The sequence below is a fragment of the Sphaerodactylus townsendi genome, linkage group LG02, assembly GCF_021028975.2.
Source record: "Sphaerodactylus townsendi isolate TG3544 linkage group LG02, MPM_Stown_v2.3, whole genome shotgun sequence".
Lineage (NCBI taxonomy): Eukaryota > Metazoa > Chordata > Lepidosauria > Squamata > Sphaerodactylidae > Sphaerodactylus > Sphaerodactylus townsendi.
The window spans coordinates 122,879,499-122,901,079 of NC_059426.1; the positions used below are offsets into that span (position 1 = coordinate 122,879,499).

The 21,581-nt window shown below is 42.9% G+C and overlaps 1 protein-coding gene across 3 annotated transcripts in view; it reads left to right on the forward strand.

Moving 5' to 3' along the window:
- Window positions 1–822: 822 nt before the first annotated feature.
- TTBK2 (tau tubulin kinase 2) overlaps window positions 823–21,581 on the forward strand; it is a 74,775-nt gene continuing 54,016 nt past the window's right edge. For 2 of the 3 annotated variants that reach the window (XM_048484133.1, XM_048484136.1), the window contains exons 1-5: window positions 823–1,355; window positions 12,234–12,393; window positions 13,885–14,032; window positions 15,922–15,995; window positions 18,745–18,885. In XM_048484133.1, coding sequence (XP_048340090.1) covers window positions 12,325–12,393; window positions 13,885–14,032; window positions 15,922–15,995; window positions 18,745–18,885 — 432 coding nt within the window. In that variant the 5' untranslated portion in view covers window positions 823–1,355; window positions 12,234–12,324. Of the gene's footprint in view, window positions 1,356–2,391; window positions 2,487–12,233; window positions 12,394–13,884; window positions 14,033–15,921; window positions 15,996–18,744; window positions 18,886–21,581 lie in introns of those variants that run through there. The other variant, XM_048484135.1, reaches the window with a different exon arrangement.

Here is a 21,581-nt window from a genome sequence, read left to right on the forward strand (position 1 = left end):
CCATGTCTCAGAATGGGGAACCAATCAGTAAGTGTCTGGGTGGAATTTGTTATACAAAGATGTGGTTGATAGCATTGTATTGCCGGTGGGGCTTATCAGTCCAGGGAGTGATTCACATTTTCATGCCCTGCAGCAGCAGTAAGTATTGGTAGTATCTGGACACAGTGTGTAACAGACTTCTTCCCTCTGTGATACACCTCTGAAGATGCCAGCCACAGATGAAGGGGAAACGTTAGGAACAAGATCCACCAGACCACGGCCACACAGCCCGGAAAACCCACCAGAACCAGTTGAATCTGGCCGTGAAAGCCTTCGACAACACATTAAATAAGGATTTTTAAAAACAACAACAGGTAATTCCAAAGTGGAAAACAACATCTGCGTTCATCTGCTATCCCATAAAAATCTTCCTTGCCTCCAAAGAAGTATGCTGTGACTCATATCCTGCCAAAATTATTTTTAGTCTTGAAGGTGCTATTGAATTCTTGCTCTTTTCTACTGCTACGGACATACTAACACAGCTACACATCCTGAGCTGTAATTTGAGAAACCAAACACTCTTGAAGAAAAAAACCTTTTGCGCTTTTTGGGGAAAAATACAATTCCCAGAATGCTTTTCGTACTAGCGCCGTATGAACAACCTCTCTGCCTCACAAGCGAACGTGAAGACAGCGGCGTTTCTAAGAAACGGCGGCCTGCTGCGGGGTCGAAGAGAAGGGGGTGTGTGATTGAAAAGTCCGCTGTCCAATCTATTCATCGGTTCCTGACGAGAACCCCAATCACAGTCCAAGATGTCAGAAGGGTGGGCGGTCGCGCTTAGGGAATAGCCGGCTCGCTTAGATGGAGGGCGAGGGAAGAGGAGGGGGCTTGTTGTGAAGGTAGGACGAGCGAAGAATCTGGCGCTTCCGGGTCTGCAGCGGCATCAGCATCATTATCCCCTGCTGAGACAGCGAGGGTTGGCGATGAAGGGGTTAACCCCGCAGCGACAGAGACAACGGCCGTTCTGCGAGTGTCGCTGAGCTGTTTGCTGATCGCCTCTGCCTCCCCGTTAACTGCCCCGCCCGCCCGCCCGCTCGTGCTCCTTCGGGCTCCTTCTCAGCCCAGCCCCGCAATCACCATAGAGACGACGACGGCGCCGCTGCCGCCTGCTCCCAAGCCATGGGCCAGAGGCCGCTGCTGGACTGCGCCGGGCTGAGCTGGGAGGCGACGTGGGACGAGCGATAAGACCGCCGCTCCTCCTCCGCCCCTCGCTGCTCTTGTCCACTCCATCCGTCCCCGGACCCTCCGGAGGGAAAGAGCCCGCTTCTGTATCGGCCCCGCTTGGACGGGAAGGGGCGCCGCCGGCTGCGGTCCAGGTAGGAGCTGCCATCAAACGAAGAGGGACGGGTTGGGGGTGGGCGCGGTATGCGGGTTCTGGGCATGCTGGACAGCGGGAGGCCTAGGAAGGAAGGTGCGAGGGCTGATGATGGCCCGCTTGTTGCTGGGGATGCTTCAGGCAGAGAGAGAGAGAGAGAGAGAGAGAGAGAGAGAGAGAGAGACTCTTGCCGGCCCTCCCTGGCGCTGGAGCATCGGCGGGATGCGTCTCCTGTAGTACTGAGAGGAAAGGGACGGAGAAGCCGTGATTTGTGGTGCCTCAGGCCAAAGCGGTTTGAAGAGTAAGCCAGTGGAGGGTAACCTTCAGGGCATTGGCCACCCGTGATCCCGTTTGACCTCCCCCCATCCCCCCAGGTCATTATTCCGCTTTTGCGTGCAGGGACAGAAGGGGGCGGGGATGCTGCATGAGAGTATGGAGCTCTGCACAAGAGAGGTTCTCGCTTGGTCGAGCTCTGCCTCCCTCCCTCTCTCTCTCCCCCCCCTCTCTGTCCAGTCGGAGGGTCAGTCGGTCTGGCATTGGCCGTGCAGTGTTGGAGAGTGTGTGTTGGTCAGGGAAGGATGGCGAGGTGGATCATGAAACGAGTTTGCTGTCTGTTCTGATGGAGGTTGTTGTAGTAGGCGATGCCGTGTAGCGTTCCCTGAAGTGATGCTGCTGTTACAATGTTATGGGCTCTGCAGGTAGGAGGCGGGGAGGGCGCGTGGTGGTGGAGGAAGAGCTGTTTCCTGATTTGATCTAAGGTCACTGATGACTATTTCAGCGCTTGTTTTATTTATTAAAATGAGGGGCGTGGGGATGACTGGATTACTAGATTAGTGTTTAAATTTGGCGATATTGATGCTTTCATGTTGCCTGATTCATACAAATGTGTTCTAGCACAAAGGCAGAAGTAGGTTGGGTCTAATCATTGCTGCTGCTGTCAGCAGTTGCCTGAACATATGAATACAAATACTCTGTGATAAACGAAAGAAGCTTTCCTGCCACAAAAAATCTTTTAAATGACCAGCTAGCAACAGCAGGAGTAGGAAAAGTAAGCTCGAGAGGCAGTTCTATTGAATGCTGTTACCATTCTTCTATAAAACATCAACAGGATGGTAATTCACTCAATGTGACGGTAATTCATTCTAAACTTAAGCGGGTGAATCATGGAACCATAGAAGTAGATTTAGAAATGTGATTCAATAGAAAAATCATGATTTTTAGAATGCTTTTTAATCTTATAGCATTCAAAGTGCATTGCTTGAGTCAGTTTAGGTTAATGTGGTATGCAGAAAAGTTGTATAAGAGTAGATGACTTTGCAAAGGGTTTTGTTTGGATGCTGATCAATAAAATGGCTATTTAAAGCCACATACAGCATTTTGATTATAGTAGGAGTGAGATTTATAAGGAACAATGAAACCTTCCTTCCCTTGGCTTTAACTTGCTAGACAGTTGTGAAAAAGGTTCAGTTAGTTGTATACTGCTGTGCTGTACTAGACATAGCTTTTCTCCCAATCCTATGCAGGTAATGTTTTAACTTTCTTTGTGTGAGTGAATGGGACTTCAAAACCAACTAACAGAAAAATAAGTTACATTCTGTTTCAGTTTTTAAAAATTTTCTTATACCGTTAACTCAATACTGGAAGTAGAAATGATTAGACATTCATAGGGAAAAATGTTTTACTTATGTGTAGTCTTGACATGTGATGGCTCAGTTATGTAACTAAAATTAAACATTTTATTTTGTTAAATCATTGTCTTAAATCATTGTCTTTAAACTGATTTTGCAGAGGAGGGTAAATTTAATAGCAAACTTGAAAGTATACTTTTTCACTTTCTCAATATGTGAATGTCTGGTGTAGTCTATAACACTTATTTTGTCTTCTGGCCATGGTATTGAAACTGCACAATGAAACATCATGATGGAGCCTTAGAAGTGAAGAACTAGACAGAACAGTCTTGCAAGTGAAGGAAGATGGGTTCCTTCGAGGCACTATTTATTTAGACAAAAAAATTATACTGACTTTCCAGGAATCTAGCCTTGGTGGCATACAAAACAATATAAGCACCAGGTGAACTGGAAGGGAAAGAGCACTCTATAAGGGAGGTGCTGCTACTGAAAAAGCCCTGTCTCTGGTTGCTACCCACCTCACTTTTGGAGCAGTGCTTCTGAATCAGGGCTTAGCTGGTGGGCTGCATAATATCGGGTAGAGATTATCTTTCAAGTTCCCTGGCCCCAAGTCATTTTGGGCTTTGAACATAAGAAGCCAGTAATGTAGTGAGGGGGCTCGGGGGGTGGAGTTCTGGGCACCACTGCCCTGGGGGTGCATTGCAGGACCATGCCCCCCCTTGCAACTATGTCCCGATCCCAAACTCCCATGGAGTTCAGGGCAGGGGCACAGTTGAATGCCAGGGAATAGGGCTCACCCCACCCCTGAACTCCACATGAAACTCAGGAGCAGGGCCAGCCAGACTCAGGGAGGTATGCAAAGATGGCAGTTGGTGGTGAAGGGGCTCAGTGCAGTATATCTTCCATAGCAGGTAAAGAGCAGTGGAGCACTCCAAGGAGTGGGCAAGAGGTTTGGCTGCTAAAAGAACAGCCCCAAGACAGAGCCCACATAGGCACACACCTTTTCTTTTTTTCCTCTGGTTTTTCCATGGCATGCTGAGCATCTCCCATTAACAATCCTACCTCCCCCCTCACTTCTTGCAGTTACTACTATGAAGTACTAGTTGTCATATAGGTTTTGCCCCTCATTATTGTCACAAAGGAGATATGAGAAGCTGACAAAGGAAAGAAAGAGAAGAATGCAAAGGGCAGGAGCAGCCATTAAGGAGGGCTGGTCTGTGGCCCACTTTTAAAAAGATAACTCTAGAAGGAATTTATGCCTTTAAAGAGACAACTCTAGAAGTGTGGTTTGGAGTAAACAATTTGTATAGTTTACGACCTTTACAGCCTTGGTCCCAGCCTGGTGGAACACTCTCCCTCCAGCTGTCCGGGCCCTCCGGGACCTTAATGAATTCCACAGGGCCTGCAAGACAGAGCTGTTCTGCCGGGCCTTTGCAGTGTCCAGTTGCTGATATGCGCCCCCCCCCCCTACTCATTTACTTTTACCATTCTTTTGTTTACATCTATGCTACCCTCCTAAGGAGGAGTCCGGCCGTTCCCTCTTTTCGGGGAGGCTTTTTAATTAATTGGGTTATGGGACGCCTGTTATTATTGTATTGACCGCTGTTTTAATGATTTTAATGGATTTTAATACATGTAATAATTGTTTATTTTGTTGCAAGCTGGATATATGTTGATGTTGTTGTACACCGCCCAGAGCCCCTAGGGGATGGGGAGGTCTACAGATCTAAACAATACATAAATAAAATAAATAAATTATTGTATTACAAGTTGGCCAAATCTTTGGGCATTTAAATCCGGTGACTAGAGTAGTGATTGAACAAGATAAATCTTTCTACAAGCCTGAAAAGAGTCCCAGGGTTGCAGAAAAAGCTGAAATCTAATAATAATAATTTTTACAAATACACTGGGCCAAAAGGCCAAATATAATAAAAGAAATACTGTTGTGTCTGGAATGCTGTGGTCGACTCATTCTGCTGGGTCTGGGGTATGAGCTTGAATTTAAGACCAAAACTAGTAAAATGTGTCATGATTTCAATCCTGTAGGCCAGCTTGACCATTTAAACAAGGTGGTAAAATCTCCACTCATTACTAGCATTTGAACTTATCACTCTTATAAATCAGTACTTCAAAGAGGTATAATGTCAAAAGGACTTTGAATATCATAAATCATTATAAAAACAGAAAAATACGATTGAGAGTTCTATTCTTGGGTAAGAATAAAACCTTTGACCAGTTTATGCAGGGAAAAAATGAGATTTGCTTATACATACTGGGGGGAAAATAGGGGAGGGAATCCATAGAAGGTGAACAGGTCTACCCCCTTCAAATTTTGCCCTTTTTCTTCCCTGGGCCATTACATCTTTAATCTCAACACCAGTAAAAATATGCTGAAGCCTAAGTAAACATCATTTTTGGTATAATTGCTACCAACATTCACAGGCTAAAATTCAATGCAGTTTACATTTATAAAACACTAGACGGGTATATGGTACATTGAATTGTTTATTGTGGTAATTTAATGATATAGTATAGTTATAAGACTTTATGTATGTTGACAGTTTCCCCCTCTTCATTGATATAGTGTGATAGTAAATTCATGTTGTTAATGATGGGTACTATTCTGTACTTTGGGAATTGTTTATTGTTATCTACGTGTTACACATTCATTACTAAAAAATTTAAAAATTCCCTACCAAAAACAAAACAGGAAGTTTTTTAATGTTCTTTCAAACATGCAATTTTCCAAAAGAGGGGGATGAAATGGAAACCCCCCCCCCGGTGTTTTTCTTCCTGATCCCCCTCCCACCCACAGCTTTTACATCTCAGGTCATAATTTTCCTTTCATGTATGCCATTTTACTCAGTTTCTTTCTGAAGAGAGCACTTGTGTACATACTGCAGGGTTCAGTACACAATTTTAAAAAAGATTATTATTTTTTCTAGGCTGTATTACATCAAATGAATATTAAACCTGAATATTCAAGAACCTAGCTTGTTGCTGGGATTGTGTACTTTGTTTCTCCCACCTCCTGTCTCTCATAAGTGCGATAAAGTGATTTTAAATTAATTCTGATTACCCGTGACTTAAAAATGCGGTGCATGACTTAAATTAGTTTTCCCTTAGTGAACTAGAGTTCTAAACCAGGATTGGTGTAGATTCTTGACTTGTGAGTAGAAGTAATTCCAGTTAAGACACATACTTTCATTATAGTGTCCCAAGTTAACTCCAGTTACTTGTGATGCAGTTTTAAATCTTTATCACATTTGTGTGGGAGGGGGGTGCCTTTGCAAGTCTAATAACAAGCCAGGTATATACAAACCTGGCCTTAATCTCATGACATCTAAATTTAGCCCTCGTGGATTCTACTTGCCTAATTTTACCACTTTCTCCCTTGTGGGGGATAGTTGAAAATACTCTAATAACACCACGAAGAATACAAAAAAAGAGATATACAGTAATGATTGCTAATTTTTGCAGTGTTCCAGAAAAACACTAAGCACTATAGATCTCTGAAACCATGACTATAAATAGTATCTGTCGCTCTTTCACTCTCTTCTTTACATGGAGGTCATCCAAAGTCAGTGCAATCCAAGATGAAAAATAATCATGATTGTTGCAGTCTTGCATTTGTCTTCTGCTTGTGGTGTCAATAAATGCAAAGAATGAAAGATACATTTGTTTAGGCACACTTTGTCTCAAAAAGTACTATTAGCAAGTGAAACACAGCTGGGGATGGGGCATATGACCAAGCCAAATATATACAGGATCAGTTATGTTACTTATGGGGAGGGGTATCCTTTCTTGTCCTTGCTAGCGGACTGTGTGCTGCAGGTGGAGTAGGCTGAGGGGGTGTGTGTTGAGTGAGCTGCTCCAGGGACTTAAACAATAGGTTTTAAATCATCAGAGTGTGCACAGAGGGACATGTGTAATACTGGTTTGAGTTAAGTTTATTGTTCCCCAGGTGGAGGCCAGGATGATATCTGGGATCCCAGTGATTATAGGGCAGGGTAGATACAGTGGTGGGGGCAGGCCTGCACCCTATCCCGCAGCATGTGGGTGGCAGGATAGGACTTAATAACCCTGTTCCGTCGGTGGTATTGATAAATGCCAGGTCCATCAATAATAAAACCACTGTTCTTTGGGATTTTCTTGAGGAACTGCAGATGGGCCTGACATGTGTCATGGAGACCTGGGTGAAGGAAAGGAAAACTGTGGCTAGCTGGTTGAAAACAGACAGACTGAAACTTAATCTAGCGAAGATGGAGATTCTGTGGCTGGGTTGGGGAGAGAATGCAGGGAACTTCCAACTGCCAGCCTTAGATGGTGAGGCCCTACATCTGGCCTCATCAGTGAAGAGTTTTGAAGTGACCTTGGGCTCTACCCTTTCATTTGAGGAGCAGGTCATGAGAGCAGCCCAGACAGTTGTTTTCCACCCTTGCCAAGCTAGGCAGCTGGCCCCCTACCTCTCCAAATCTGACCTTGCTGTAGTCATCCATGTGATGGTTACCTCCAGGCTAGGTTACTGCAATTGGTTCTACTCTGGCCTACCTTTGACACTGATCCTGAAATTAAAACTTGTTCAAAATGCAGCTGCAAGGCTGCTTACAGGAGCAGCTAGTAGAGACCATATAACAGCAGTCCTGGAATATCTACACTGGCTGCTCGTCGAGTATTGGATCATCTTCAAAGTTCTGGTGTCAACCTATAAGGCCATTAGCAGCCTTGGATCCACACATTTGAAGGACCATGTCTCCCAATATTGCCCTCAGAGACCTCTCTGCTCAGAGGAGGGGAATCTATTGGTGGTCCCAGGCCCAAGGAATATCCGGCTGGCTGTTGCAAGCGCCGGGCCTTTACAGCCCCGGCCTGGTGGAACCTGCTGCCAAGTAACATCAGGGCCCAGTGGAGCCTGACCTAATTCCTCAGGTGTTGTAAAACAGAGCTGTTCTGCCAGGTCTTTCCAACAAGCCAGCCAGATGTTTCCCGATTACGATATCTTTCCTGAGCCTCCCGTGGGAGAAACAATGTGTTTCGCCATCTGGGGTTTTTAGTTGGATTGTTTTAAATGGTTTTATTATTTGTTTTTATTGATTGTTATTTATTGGCTTTTATGAGTTTTATGTAGCAGTGGCGTAGTGGTTAAGAGAAGGAGGAGGTGAAGGTGGTGGTGGTGTTTGGATTTATATCCCCCCTTTCTCTCCTGTTGGAGACTCGAAGGGGCTTACAATCTCCTTGCCCTTTCCCCCTCACAACAAACACCCTGTGAGGTAGGTGGGTCTGAGAGAGCGAGAAGCTGTGACTAGCCCAAGGTCACCCAGCTGGAGTGTGTGGGAGTGCACAGGCTAATCTGAATTCCCCAGATAAGCCTCCACAGCTCAGGCGGCAGAGCGGAGAATCAAATCCGGTTCCTCCAGATTAGATACACGAGCTCTTAACCTCCTAAGCCACTGCTGCTTCTCTGCTGAGCAGGTGCATTCTAATCTGGCGGAACCGGGTTTGATTCCCTGCTCTGCCGCTTGAACTGTGGAGGCTTATCTGGGGAATTCAGATTAGCCTGTGCACTCCCACACACTCCAGCTGGGTGACCTTGGGCTAGTCACAGCTTTTTGGAGCTCTCTCAGTCCCATCCACCTGACAGGGTGTTTGTTGTGAGGGAGGAGGGGCAAGGAGATTGTAAGCCCCTTTGAGTCTCCTACAGGAGAAAAATGGGGGTTATAAATCCAAACTCAAATTCCTCGTCCTCCTCCTTCTTCTATTTTAGGCTTTATGCCATTGTAAGCCTCCCTGAGCCCTTTGGGGGTAAAGCAGGGTATAAATATAAAACTAACTAAAATAAATAAATTAGCCACAACTGGAGGTAAGATATTAAAGGGAGACAGGGAAGGGGTCTAGTTTTTAACAAGGTCAGAAGATGCAGGCAAGGAAAGCTAAACTTTCTGTATTGTTCTTCTATTTTGGCCCTTTTCCAGTATTGAAGATGAACTAAGGAAATGTTATATCAACAAGATGATGTGAGACAAGGATGTCCATTTTCAATTTTATGACCATAACTATGGATCCTGAGGTTTGCCCCCCCCCCCCCGCGCCCATGCCTTGAACTAATTAATTCTATCCCACACAAATGATCAGCTTTATCAAGAGTTCTAGAGAATTTGAAAGGTTTGTGTTGGTTTGTGACATTTTGGTTGGTAGATGACTAGGAAAGGCAACAGCAAACCACCCAAACACTGGCACAGGAGCAGGCAGGCAGGGGTGTTCCTGGGGTGGAACCGACTTTAGTCGTCTTCCACCTGGGCTTTGCAGCCAGGCATGCTGCGGCCTGGGGCTCTGAGTTATGCTGTCCTTTTGGGTGTCATAACTCCATTTAGCCCTATGGAGGGCTTTCTGGTGGCAGGGTTTTTCTCGTTTTTCTTGCCAGAAATCCCTCTGGAGGCAACAACATGGTGTAGCAGCAGCATTGTTCCCGGCTGCCTCTGGCTTTGAATTGGGCTGCCCATCCCTCTTCTTCCATACTTCTCTGTGTGAGCCTCTATATGCTGTCATCAGTATCCAGATGTATTGGGAAGGCTAAAAATTATATTTGTTAGACTTTCTTATGTACCTGGAAACTATTGTTTATATTTGTAGCAGTAGTCAGTCCACCACCTAGTGACCAACACTGCAGCCGAGCCTGCCACACTACTCATATTTGCCAAGTTGGGGAATGATGGATGGTGAAGGCTGATAAGTGGAAGAAGTCTCTACTTCCTGTCAAATTCCCAGTGTCATCAGAAGAGGCATAGTGGGGGCCTAAATGGTTCATAAATTCAAGATCCAGCCAGCTTATGCCCCTGACACTGCCCATTTGTGCCTGTTGTGCTAGTAGTGACCTGTTCTTGTGAGGTTTCACTAATGTTATATTCACCAGTACAGAGCTATTGTTGTGTCTGAATTGGTTTGAATCCAGTATGTTGGTACATTTTGTTCTTTTGGCACAAGGAGATTTGATAGGAATACTGCTCTTGATCATGTGATGGAACTCAGTGATAGGATTTCTCTGGTAAATTTATTGAGGCACTGATGAACTAATTAATTCAGTTATTCTTAAATTGGTGCATATTCCAGACTGGGAAATGTCTGGAGATTTGGTGCGCGGGGTGGTGGGGGTGGTGGTGGTGCCTGGGGAGAGGAGAGACCTCATAGGCTATAATGATGTAAAATCACCTTTAAAAGCAGCCATTTTCTCTATATAGCCTGAAGATCTATTCACATTCTGGTAGATCTCCAGGCCCCACCTGGTGATTGGCAACCCTACTTTTCAAGGGGTGATCTATGAATTTTGTGGGCATTTTGAGATAGAAGAATTTAAGCTATCTCCCCACTTGTGGTGGCTTTTGACAGCCACTGGAGGACAATTATTTTACACTAGACACCCTGCTCTAAGGATAAAATCCCAGATTTCTTTTGCCCAGCCCTTAAAGAAAGGCACATAGCAAACAGGAATCAAACAGAAATGTACCCTTCATCCATGACACTTAATATGTTTTCGCTTCTAGAAAGAAAATCACAGAGGGAACGCTGTAATGGCACCCGATATAAGGGACACAGGTTCTCCAAAAATAGTCAGACTCAAATAAACATAGGCTTATTTTGGAAAACTGGTTTCTCCCAATTATGTTGTCTGATTTGGAGTTATATAAATTAAGTTGCCTGCTTTGGTGGGCTGTGTGTTGCATATGTAGTGGGAGGTAGTGAGTTAAAAGTTAAGACTCACTGGCTTAAATGATGTTCTCTATTTCAATTTTAAGATGACCTTTTTCATTAAACCTTCTTGATCACAACTAGTATGTATATCAAAGTGTATTCTAATCACTGGCTTGATCAAACTGAGTGAAGGCCATTGCAGTATTAAAATAAAAATATTTTTGTGTGTGGGAAGCATGAATGGAAAGCTAGGAACATTGGTAGGACTGAGATAACCTTTCTTTACTGGTGATACCTATAATTCTAGTTTATATGTCCTTACAAATTGTGGCAAATCTTTCAGAAGGCATCACTATAGTTATTTATAATTTAAAGAATTCTCCTGGAATCGGAGGACATCTTGCATGGGATTTCCTTTCCTCTATTGCTAGGAGGCAGGAACTTAATTTTCATCACTTCCTCTGCTGTCCTCCAGTCCCCTTTCGTTCCAGTTTCGTTCATGCCTCTGTTAGGAGAGAAAGGCATTCGCAGAGCTCCACAACCTTCAGCGTTAATGAACTCTATCCAACATCTACAGCAATTTTTCCCTCTGTTTCATTTTGTTTGTGATATTGCACCTAATTAATCAGTGTCTAATGGTAACTGGATAGCTTGAGAATGAAGTGTGTGTTATAACAATGACTCTTTTGGCACCTTCTGAAGATTATTGAATTATTGTGGTAAACCAGAGCCCACTTTTTTGTATACATGAAGCATTATATTGAGCTGGCAAAGCCATATATAACTGTACATAAATGTTATTTGTCACAGTGGTGTGATATATCTGCCAGTGGAATGAAGCACTTAGTGTATGTGACAAAGTAGATCCTGGCTTATGAAAGCTTATGCCACAATGCATATATTGATGTTTTAGCTATCCATACAATTAGAAAAAAATTAACAGCAACAGACTTTCAAGGCTCTTGAATGGTTTCTGCTATGTACATTATTTCTTAACAGGAAAAACTGTATTTAATATGATATAGTTCCGTTTTTTCTAGATCCTAGGAGTGATGCTTCTTAATAAGCATTTGCATTATGTTCTTCCTGGGTATTGTACTTTGCAACTCTATAAAATGTTTTTCCTATGTAGCAGGTAGGAAGTGGAAACCAGTTGTGTCTTGCCTCAGGTCTTAATTGCATGCCACATTTATCCCATATCGAAGGTGTTTTCAATCCCATGGTTTCAGAGGCGTACTGAGGGAAACCCTGTTCCCCCCACCCAAATTCTTAAAGCTATCACATACTAAGAAGTTACAAAGACTTTGTTATTTACTGCTGAAAGTCCCCCCTCCAGTTTGATTAAAGAAATGTTGAAAAATGCAAGGTGACACACTGTTTTTCTCAATAATTCAATATATCAAGATTTTTTTAAAAAAATAATCAAACTTACTTTTATTGAAGTTCTTTGGATGTCTTTCAGTTCTAGTTTGTAAAAGTAAAAAATGAGTCAATTTGAACAGGAGAACAACTATTCTATTTGTTTTAATTAACAAGTTCTCATGTACTACTGTTTGTTTCTACAGCCTCTGCTTAAATGGAAGCTACTTCTGAGAACCGGTTGGTCTCTACAGAGGTAGGCTTTGTATAGCAGCAGCATCACTACGGGAGATTACAATGAGTGGAGGAGGGGAACAGCCAGATATTCTTAGTGTGGGAATACTGGTGAAAGAAAGATGGAAAGTGGTGAGTATATTACTTACTTTTTAAAGGTATGTTGTTGGTTAGTTTTGTAAATAAGCCCATAAATAGGTAGTAGCTGCCTGCTCATCCACACATACCTATGTTAATTCTTTCTGACATGTTTACGGTCTCAAAAAATAAAGAACGGTTTCACTTCAGTGATCTTTTTCAGGGGCTCAAATTTGGTTGGGACTACAGCATGTGTGAAAAGGGGGGCTTTACCTCCCCCCCTCCACTGTTTTCACAACCTGAATTAACCCATGATGCCACTGTTTTTTCCAATGGGGAAACAAATACAGGTTAGTTTTCCCCCATCAGGGCAAAAAGCAGCTCCCTGGGGTTGTGTCAGGTTGAGAAAATGTCATGGAGTAGGGCTAAATACACTCTCATCACACACTGTGGTCCCAATCCATTTTGAATCTGTGCTTGCCTAGGAACTGGAATCCCCTCTCTCCGTGTGCTATAGCCGATGCATGCTTGAGAAGTGTAGAAGTTCCAGACCACATCTGTTGACCAGGACCAGAAATAGAGCCAGGAAGAGTGTATCAAAGATGCTGTTGGCTGTGTTCCACTGATAAATATCCACAGGCTTGCGCCAAATATGTTACCTCTTTCCACCATCACCTCCCCCACAGCTAATAAATAATTTAGTATCATGTGTGTATATGTAGCCCTCTGCCTTCAGATTCTACAGATTGCCAGGTTGAGGAGGGTGAAGCAGTTGATACGCAGAGAAGCATGTGGTTCACCTTCAGTTTCCCCCATCCCTTTTCCATCCCTTGCCCTGGGTTTGGTTTCTATTGCAGTAAGTACAACTGACCACAGCCTTCCATATATCAGCACTAAGTGCTATATCTAGGTAGTGCTTCATAAGCCAAACAAATGAAGAACATTTATATAAATTCTTATTTTCCATATTTTCTGCAATTTGTACTGCTTTGCATAATTTTTGTTTTGCTAGTCATAGGAACCGAAGGGAGCTATTATAGCCATGTTTTGGAAGTCTTATTCAGCTGTCTGCTTAACTTCTGAGAAATCAGAAATGTTGCCAGTGTATATTCAATTTATGCAGACTTTGAAAATATTAGTACAAGCATTAGCACATAGCATTCCTTTTTGAGTTGGCTTCAACGGCAAATATGTATCTTTATGTAATAGTGGGTCTGATTGATTGATAAAAAGAGAACATTCTGATGTTTACCGGTAGGTAACTCCTTCCAAAATTCCTGGAGGATATTGGGTCATTCTTTGGGCTCCAAGGAAAGAGAGTACCCCCTTCCTCTTTAGATTTCTTCCTTCCTCCTCTGGAAGCACAGGACCTCAGAGGAGTTCTGAGTATTTTTGCTGTTTTTTAGTAAAGTTCCTAGGTCTGGTTTGTTTCCCTCTTGTGCAGTTTAATGAACAAAATGAAAGTATAGGCTACTGAATTTAAAAGTAACAAAAAATGCACAGTAACAAAAAATGCACAGTAACAAATATTCTTATTTCCTGCAGTTGAGAAAGATAGGAGGTGGAGGATTTGGAGAAATTTATGATGCACTTGATTTGCTTACTCGAGAGAATGTTGCATTGAAGGTCGAGTCAGCTCAGCAGCCAAAGCAAGTTCTGAAAATGGAAGTGGCTGTATTGAAAAAACTTCAAGGTAAGGCAGATAAAAAAATCCTTTTATTTTTAATAAACATTAAATGCAAATTATGCCTGAGAAATATCAAAATATCAAAAAAATCACGGATTTCCTGATAGATTGTATGTATGCAAGAGAGATGGAATGTGTGACACATAGCTCTCTATCACAAGTAGACATCTTGTCAGATAATGATGCAAGTTACTACTTCCCTTTCTCTTTGCCTCATTCCAATCTTTTACTGAGATCACTGGATGGGAGATAATATCTCCAGGAATTAATCAGCTATGAAGGTGTTTATTGTTTGAAAACATGGATAAAAATGTTAATTGCATTGGCTTGTTAGTTGTTAAATGCTATCCCTAAGGACGGAAACCTCAATGCTATTCAACATATCCTTCCATTAACAACCCTTTGGCAGATGGCACAGGTTAAATGAGCATTCTAAGCAATGTGTGGAATATTGAAGTGATTCACTGTATGCTTTGGAAGGCTTAGAATCTAAACCATACGGCACATAAGAGAAGGAAGATGACAGAATTCAATGATGGAAACGAAACAGGAGTGGAGAATTAATTGGTAAAATCCAGGCGATTAATGGGAACAGGAAGTTTTCATGAGAGTGATCTTTTCTCAGTTCCATGGTGGCTGTAGAAGAGCTAAGGGAAGGGCGCTCCCTCCCTCCTCCCCATCTCATATGATGGTTTAGGTGGCAAAGCAGCCACCAGCACTTCGTGGGGAGGGGAAGGGAACACTCTGCAGAGCAGAGCTTTTCTAGAAGTTTGTGATTCCTCCAGGGGTAGTCCTGTGCGTGTGCAGTCCCCATGTATGCCTGCACAGAAGACCACTCAACAAACAACAGATAAGTGCAACTTTGATTGTTTTGCTTTGGTTGAACACATTTTAACAGTGTTATTGAAGAAGAAGAGTTTGAATTTATACCCCACCTTTCTCTCCTGTAAGGAGACTCAAAGTGGCTTCCAATCTCCTTTCCCTTCCTCGCTCCACAACAGACACTTTGTGTGGTAGGTGGGGCTGAGAGAGTTCCAAAGAACTGTGACTAGACCAAAGTCACCCAGCAGGAGTGTGGAAACACATCTGTTCTACCAGATAAGCCTCTGGCACTCAGGTGGAGGAGTGGGGAATCAAACCCGGTTCTCCAGATTTGAATCCACCTGCTCTTAACCACTACACCATTCTGGCTCCCAATGTCTTTCTACGTTGAACTTCAACATTAATAAAAAGCTGATTTCAGAGTTGGTTCTCAAACTAGTTAGGGAGTTATTGCTCCAATTAAAACTGGCTTCCTGAGACAGCTCTAATTTTAAATGCCTTTATTACATTGGAACGATGAAGTAAAATGCAGTTAACGATGGCAATATAGTGGTACCTCAGTTTTCATCGATAATTCGTCTGAAAGGAATCAACGAAAACCGAGGCACCATTTCCCATAGGAATAAATGTAAATCCAGTTAATCCGTTCGTGGCACTCCAAAAAGTGCCTCCAATGGATTAATTGGCTTCCTCAAACCCCAGCTGGGAGGCAGAGGGAGCTCCTTATTTGGGCAGTGTACTTTCAGGATACTGCTGCATCTATAAAATATGTTGGTGCTGAGGTCTCATTCACTTCAGATCAGTACATTTTTTGGAAAGCAGTACATGCTGTATATATTTGACCCCAAAGTTAATTGTATTCTCCTGTAGGTGGGGGGCATCTCGGATGGGTTTTCCTTCACTCTATTATTAGGGTAAATTCATTAACATTGGCCATTTAAAAATTTATAGCAATTAAAATGTTGAAAAATTTTTGCTTTCACAGAAATGTTTTATTTTTAACTTTCAATGGAATTTATTCCCTTCTTGAAATGTAAAATAAAAAATGAGGAAATGTATTTCTTTTTTCTCAGGGAAAGATCATGTCTGTAAATTTGTTGGCTGTGGAAGGAATGATAGATTTAACTATGTTGTCATGCAGTTGCAGGTGAGTTTCTTATATTCTACTTTCATTGTGTAAATCAGTGGTTCCCAGCTTTTTTGATACAGAGATCCACAAGTCCAAATGTCTTTGGTGTATAGTGACCCGTTTTTTTGTTTTTTTAAAAAGAGTATGTACAGGTCAATTAAACTATAAAAGCCCAGAACTCAAGCTTCACACCGCACTCCTGGGACAGCATCCATAGGTTGATAAACACGTCTAAATGAAATGAGTTACGTGTGAAAAGTAACACTGTGAACAAATAAATCATTTATACGTACGTTTCCTTAGATAAAACATTTCAGCAAAAAAATTTTCACAGTGTGAATAAAAGTAAGCTGTGGCAGCCATTTTGTAGCTGCAGCCACCATGCTATATCAGAATTCCAAGGTACCTGCAGGCTCAGAAAAGTTGGTGACCCCTGGTTTATGCAATAATTGGGTTACAGACAAGTGGTGTTCGTTTGGATATGCCAAACTGAAGAAAGCAGTCCCATTTCAATGGAGCCAAAATGGTGTTTTTCAGATTTTGGGTCTGTTAAACCTGACCCAGAAAAATACTTTTAAAATTGGTGCATATCCCTGTTATAGACCCCCTCTCAACTCTGGCCCAGTGTCATCAAGAAAAACAAGGTTTGTTGCTACTACATGACGCCGACCCAACCCCCCCGGGGTTCATGCTGCAGAGAAACAGAAGACGGCGCCACGGAGCGCCGTCGTCTGATCAACCTACCTTCTCTCCGGAGTTGCAGGGCAGGGGGGGCGTGTCCCTAGGCCTCAGCGACGCGCCGGATGGTCGCAGAGAAGGTAGGTCAATTGGGCAAAGGGGGGAGGGATGGCGCCTTCCAGCTGCTGCCGTTCGCACGGCAGTGGCTGGAAGCCGCCGTTTTCCAAAAACCTCGTTTGGGGAGTGAGGTGGGAAAATGGCGGCTTCGCGCCGCTGGGGAGGAGGCTGAGGGCAGTTGTGGCGGCTGCAAAAGCAGCTCGGGCGCCCCATGCTTTAACAGCCAGCTCCTTTGGGACGAAGCGCTTTTTTCCCTCCCCCAGGGTAGCTTGTATTTTATTACGTCGCGGAAAGGGCCATAGAAAGAGGCCAAAAGAATTCTACAATGATCAAAATATTCTCTAATTTTGATGTTCCAGTTCAACTGAAACCTCTGAGGAATTTCTGGGGAAGCCAGAACAACTTGGTTGGGAACAGCAAAATGGCTCCCTGTATGGTATGGGAGAAAAGTATTACTTTGATGGGAGTAGGGCAACCAAGTCCCACCCTCAGGTCACATTGTCCATTGCCATTAGATGTGGCAGCAGGTGAAAAAAATCATGTGGGTTGGGTTGTCTGCTTAATAGGAAGAATTCTTGAATGTCTTGGCAAGCGACTACGACCTACCCATGTTTTAAACTGACTTGCAGACAGACTTTCCGCCGAAACTTCCTGCTCGTGACGAGGAAACAGACCTGCAAAATATTGTACATCTATGTTGATTATGTTTGTTGTTATCAGTATTGCTGCCTTATAACTTATGATGTTACGATTACTGATGTTCTTATTGTTTATAATGCTATATTTATAATGCTATGTTTATTGTTGATTATAATGATATGTTATAATGCTATGCTTATTGATGCTAGGTTTATTTCTGCTGTGTTTGTTGATGTTTTGTTGCTTGATGTTATGATTACTGATGTTTTTTATTATGCAGTTGTTCACCGCCCTGAGCCCTTCGGGGGAATGGCGGTATATAAATCGAATAATACAATACAATATGTCCATGGTGAGAGCCTGGTGATTGATCCTGTGTTTTGCTTCTGTGTAGCAAGCATGAGCTTGGGTTCTTGACTGGTATGATATACTTATGAGTAACTGTGGTGTAATAAAGGTTGCAAGCTGTAAGGAAAACCCTGTTTTAAAGTTTCAGAGGCAGCTGTGTTGGTCTGTGATAGAACAGTAACACCTTAGATATCTAACTAAGTGAGCTTTGACTCATGAAAGCTCAGACTCATGAAAATCTAATTGGTCTCTATTAGACTTCTATCTGCCTAATTTTAAAAGTAAGATAGTAGCCAGTTCTATTATAGTATTTTTATTTTTTCTAAAAATGAATAGATAGATGTTCAGAGGCTTGGTTCAGATGATCCTCCAGTACATAATTTGACTGATGGAAACAAGCAGTTGGCTTGCATTCTCCCTTCTCATCTGTGGCATTCCTTTTTATTATGTTTCATTATTTATTTATTTATTTGTTGTTTCAATTTCTATACCGCCCGATCCCCGAAGGGCTTAGTAACCATAACTTTGCCATTAAGTCTGAGCCAGCAAACTACATTGTTCATGTTTCCCTCCAAAGCAGAACTGCAAAGTGACTTCAAAAATGGTCTGAATTCTAGCTTTGAGGGAAACTACAATCCACAGTTGGATTATTTGAATGTCATGACTACATGTTGCTTCTGTATTTTTATTTTAGTGTTAACAATGTAGGAGGTGGAAACATGACTCTGACTTGTTTCTGAATTTCATGATTCACTCTAATCAAAATGCCAGTGCACTGGCTTCATTGAACAAATAAGCCTCTAGTACTGCAGGAGGGATTTTCAGAGTATTTTTTAAAAGTACCTATCTATCTTCTAAAATATTTTGGGTACTGTAAATGCCAATTAATCTGCCAGAAAGAATTCCTTCATTGTGAGCTGATAGTTGCTGGTTCTGCAAGTGTATTTATGGCCTCTGCACTGAAAATACTTTCTGACGTTCTCAGGGTCGGAACTTGGCAGATCTACGTAGAAGTCAGTCTAGGGGAACCTTCACAATTGGTACTACCTTGCGGCTTGGGAGGCAAATTCTGGAGTCTATTGAGAGCATTCATTCGGTTGGGTTTTTACATCGAGATATTAAACCAGTAAGTTTCTTCATAAATATTTGTCAAAATGAAGAATTAATGTAAAGTGCAATTGATGTCTGTATTTTGAGACTTATTAGTTGATGATCTCATAGTGAGAACCTGGACACTCTATATAAACCTGTAAAGATAGCAGTGCATATCTGAAAGGGTAATGCTTGATTTTTACTTTTTATGTAACTTCTTTTGATCAACATTAGAACTTATCATTCAGGAATAAAAATTGTTTGTGGCTATAGAAGAGAGCAATTAATATAAAAAAAACCAAGAATGATGACAGCCTTCACTGAGAACTTAAGTACTGTTACTTTTCAACACAGTAAGAAACTAGTATATTGCTGCAGCATTTAATTTCATTTAGATGATAGAGCTCTTAAAGATTTACATTTTTAAACTATCAGTTTTATTTACAAACTAGCAGTAAAGCCTATTATGCTAAACAATACAGTGGGCTCTAGACAGCTGTTGGTGGGTTAATGGTGCCCACCAAAGGGGTCAACCCCTCCTGCCTTTCCCCCCCTTGACCATCTTTTTTGTCTGTTCTACCCCTTCTGCCACCCCTTCACTTTTTCTCTGCCCTATTACCCCAGTTCTCTCTTTCTCTCTCTTTCTGCCCTGCTACCCCAGCTCTCTCTCTCTCTGTCTTGTTTCCCTGCTACCCCAACTGTTTTCTGGCCCCCTACCCCAGCTCTCTCTTTCTCTCGGCAACCTGTTGTTTATAAAGCTGGATCCCGGCTTTGCAAGGTGAGGGGGGCACTGCTACCTGTTGTTGCTTCCCCCCCTTGCTACCTTTTGTTTTCAAAGCTGGATCCTGGCTTTGCAAGGTGGGGGGAGCCAGTAGGGTACCTGTGAAGATGGGTAGAGTTCTCCTCATCTCCATAGGCAATCCTTCCCCCACAGTTTGCAAAGCTGGACCTTGGCTTTGGCAAAGTGGGGAGCCAGCAGAGTGCCAGTGAAGATGTGAAAGGAAGGTTTTTCAGGCAAATGGAGGCAGGAGGGAAGAGGCAGTTGTCTCTGGGTTCCATGTTTTGACTTTACCCGCTGTTTCCAAACAGCTGTTGCAGTCTGCAGCATGAACAGCTTTAGCTGCCTGTTACAGGGTTACACTTCCTAGCAGCTCTCACTTTTTCTGGTGCGCCTGGGATACACTACTGAATTATTTGTATAGACGTACAGTGTGAGCAACTGACTCGATCTATGGCTGCCAATCTTGATCCTCCTTGATCCCCTTGATCTCAGATTGCAAATGCCTTAGCAGACCAGGTGCTCAGGAGCAGCAGCAGCAGAAGGCCATTGCTTTCACATCCTGCATGTGAGGTCCCAAAGGCACCTGGTGGGTCACTGCGAGTAGCAGAGTGTTGGACTAGATGGACTCTGGTCTGATCCAGCAGGCTAGTTCTTATGTTCTTAAAAAGGCAACAAATTCACTAACATTCTTATTAGGAGCAAAACAAACATGGGAGGTCTATTTGTTTAATGTTAAGTATTATAAAAGGGCACACAGAATCCTGATTTGTACTAATTGTAGTGAGAGGGAAGTTTCAGTCTTTCCCCTGTGTCATTTTCCTTAGTGAAATTATTATCAGTATACAAAGTTGCTATGGGCATCCTTGTTTGCCCCAGTGGGGCAAAGAACAGCTCTGCTAGGGCCATCTCAAGCTAGGAAAACTGTTCAAAAGAAAGACTTAACCCTACCCCTGACAGTCTTAATTGAACTGAAGTCCTATTTGGATTTGGTCTTCAAATTCTTCTGACACTGATGTTCTGGTGTCCCCCAGTTTAGTTAAATTAAACTCCATTTGTCCCCCAGTGTAGTTAAGTTAAACCCACAGTTATTTCTTTTCCTCTTGTCTAAACTCAAACTGCTCTTAAATTGCCCATTCAGGAAAATCCTCCACAGTAATTAAGAACCATTAATATGTTTTTGTCATGGCCTTGGCTGCCCATCAGGCAACACTTTGACAAATCGCTGCCCAGACACAGAAATCAAGAGACAGACTTAAACTCTCATTGAAATTCATGGGCTTACACGCATTGAACCTTGCATCAGATTGGTGCCTCTCTGTTGAAACTCATCAGGTTCCAATTTGAGATCCCAAACTATTAAGCCATCGTCAGTGGCTACTATCTTTCAGGACAGGATTAAATATTGTGGCTTATATGGCTGCCACTGAAAGCAGGAATCCCTTATTTTTTTCTCCTGTAATGTGTAGTAAGCAGACATTATGTCACATTCCTGACTGCCATGAAAGTTAAAACATTACATCTTCTCCCCAGATCATCTGCTTTGAATTTGTTGTTGGGGGTGCTGGAAAGCCCTGGCCTGGATAGACATGTTTGAGAGGATGTTTGTCATTAAGAATGTTATTATCTGAATGCAGAGGCGTGGGGGCGGGGAGACAGTGCCTGGGGCAAAATGGTGCCTGGACCCTGCCCTCCTGTGCCCCGCCCCCTGCACCCCCCCATCTTAGTGCAGCCGACTGAAAATCAGCCTAGTGGGAACTACACTTCCCAGGAGACCTTGAGAGCCCCAACTCCTGCAGAGACCTAGCTGGGATAGGTGGGAAGGGGGCCTTTGTGGTTTCTGCTCCTGCCACACCAACAGGCTGCTCCAGACTGTGTGTGTGTATGTTTGTACCTTGTACAGAACAGTGATTTGTTTAAGCTTCTATAGTGCCATTCACACTGTATGGATT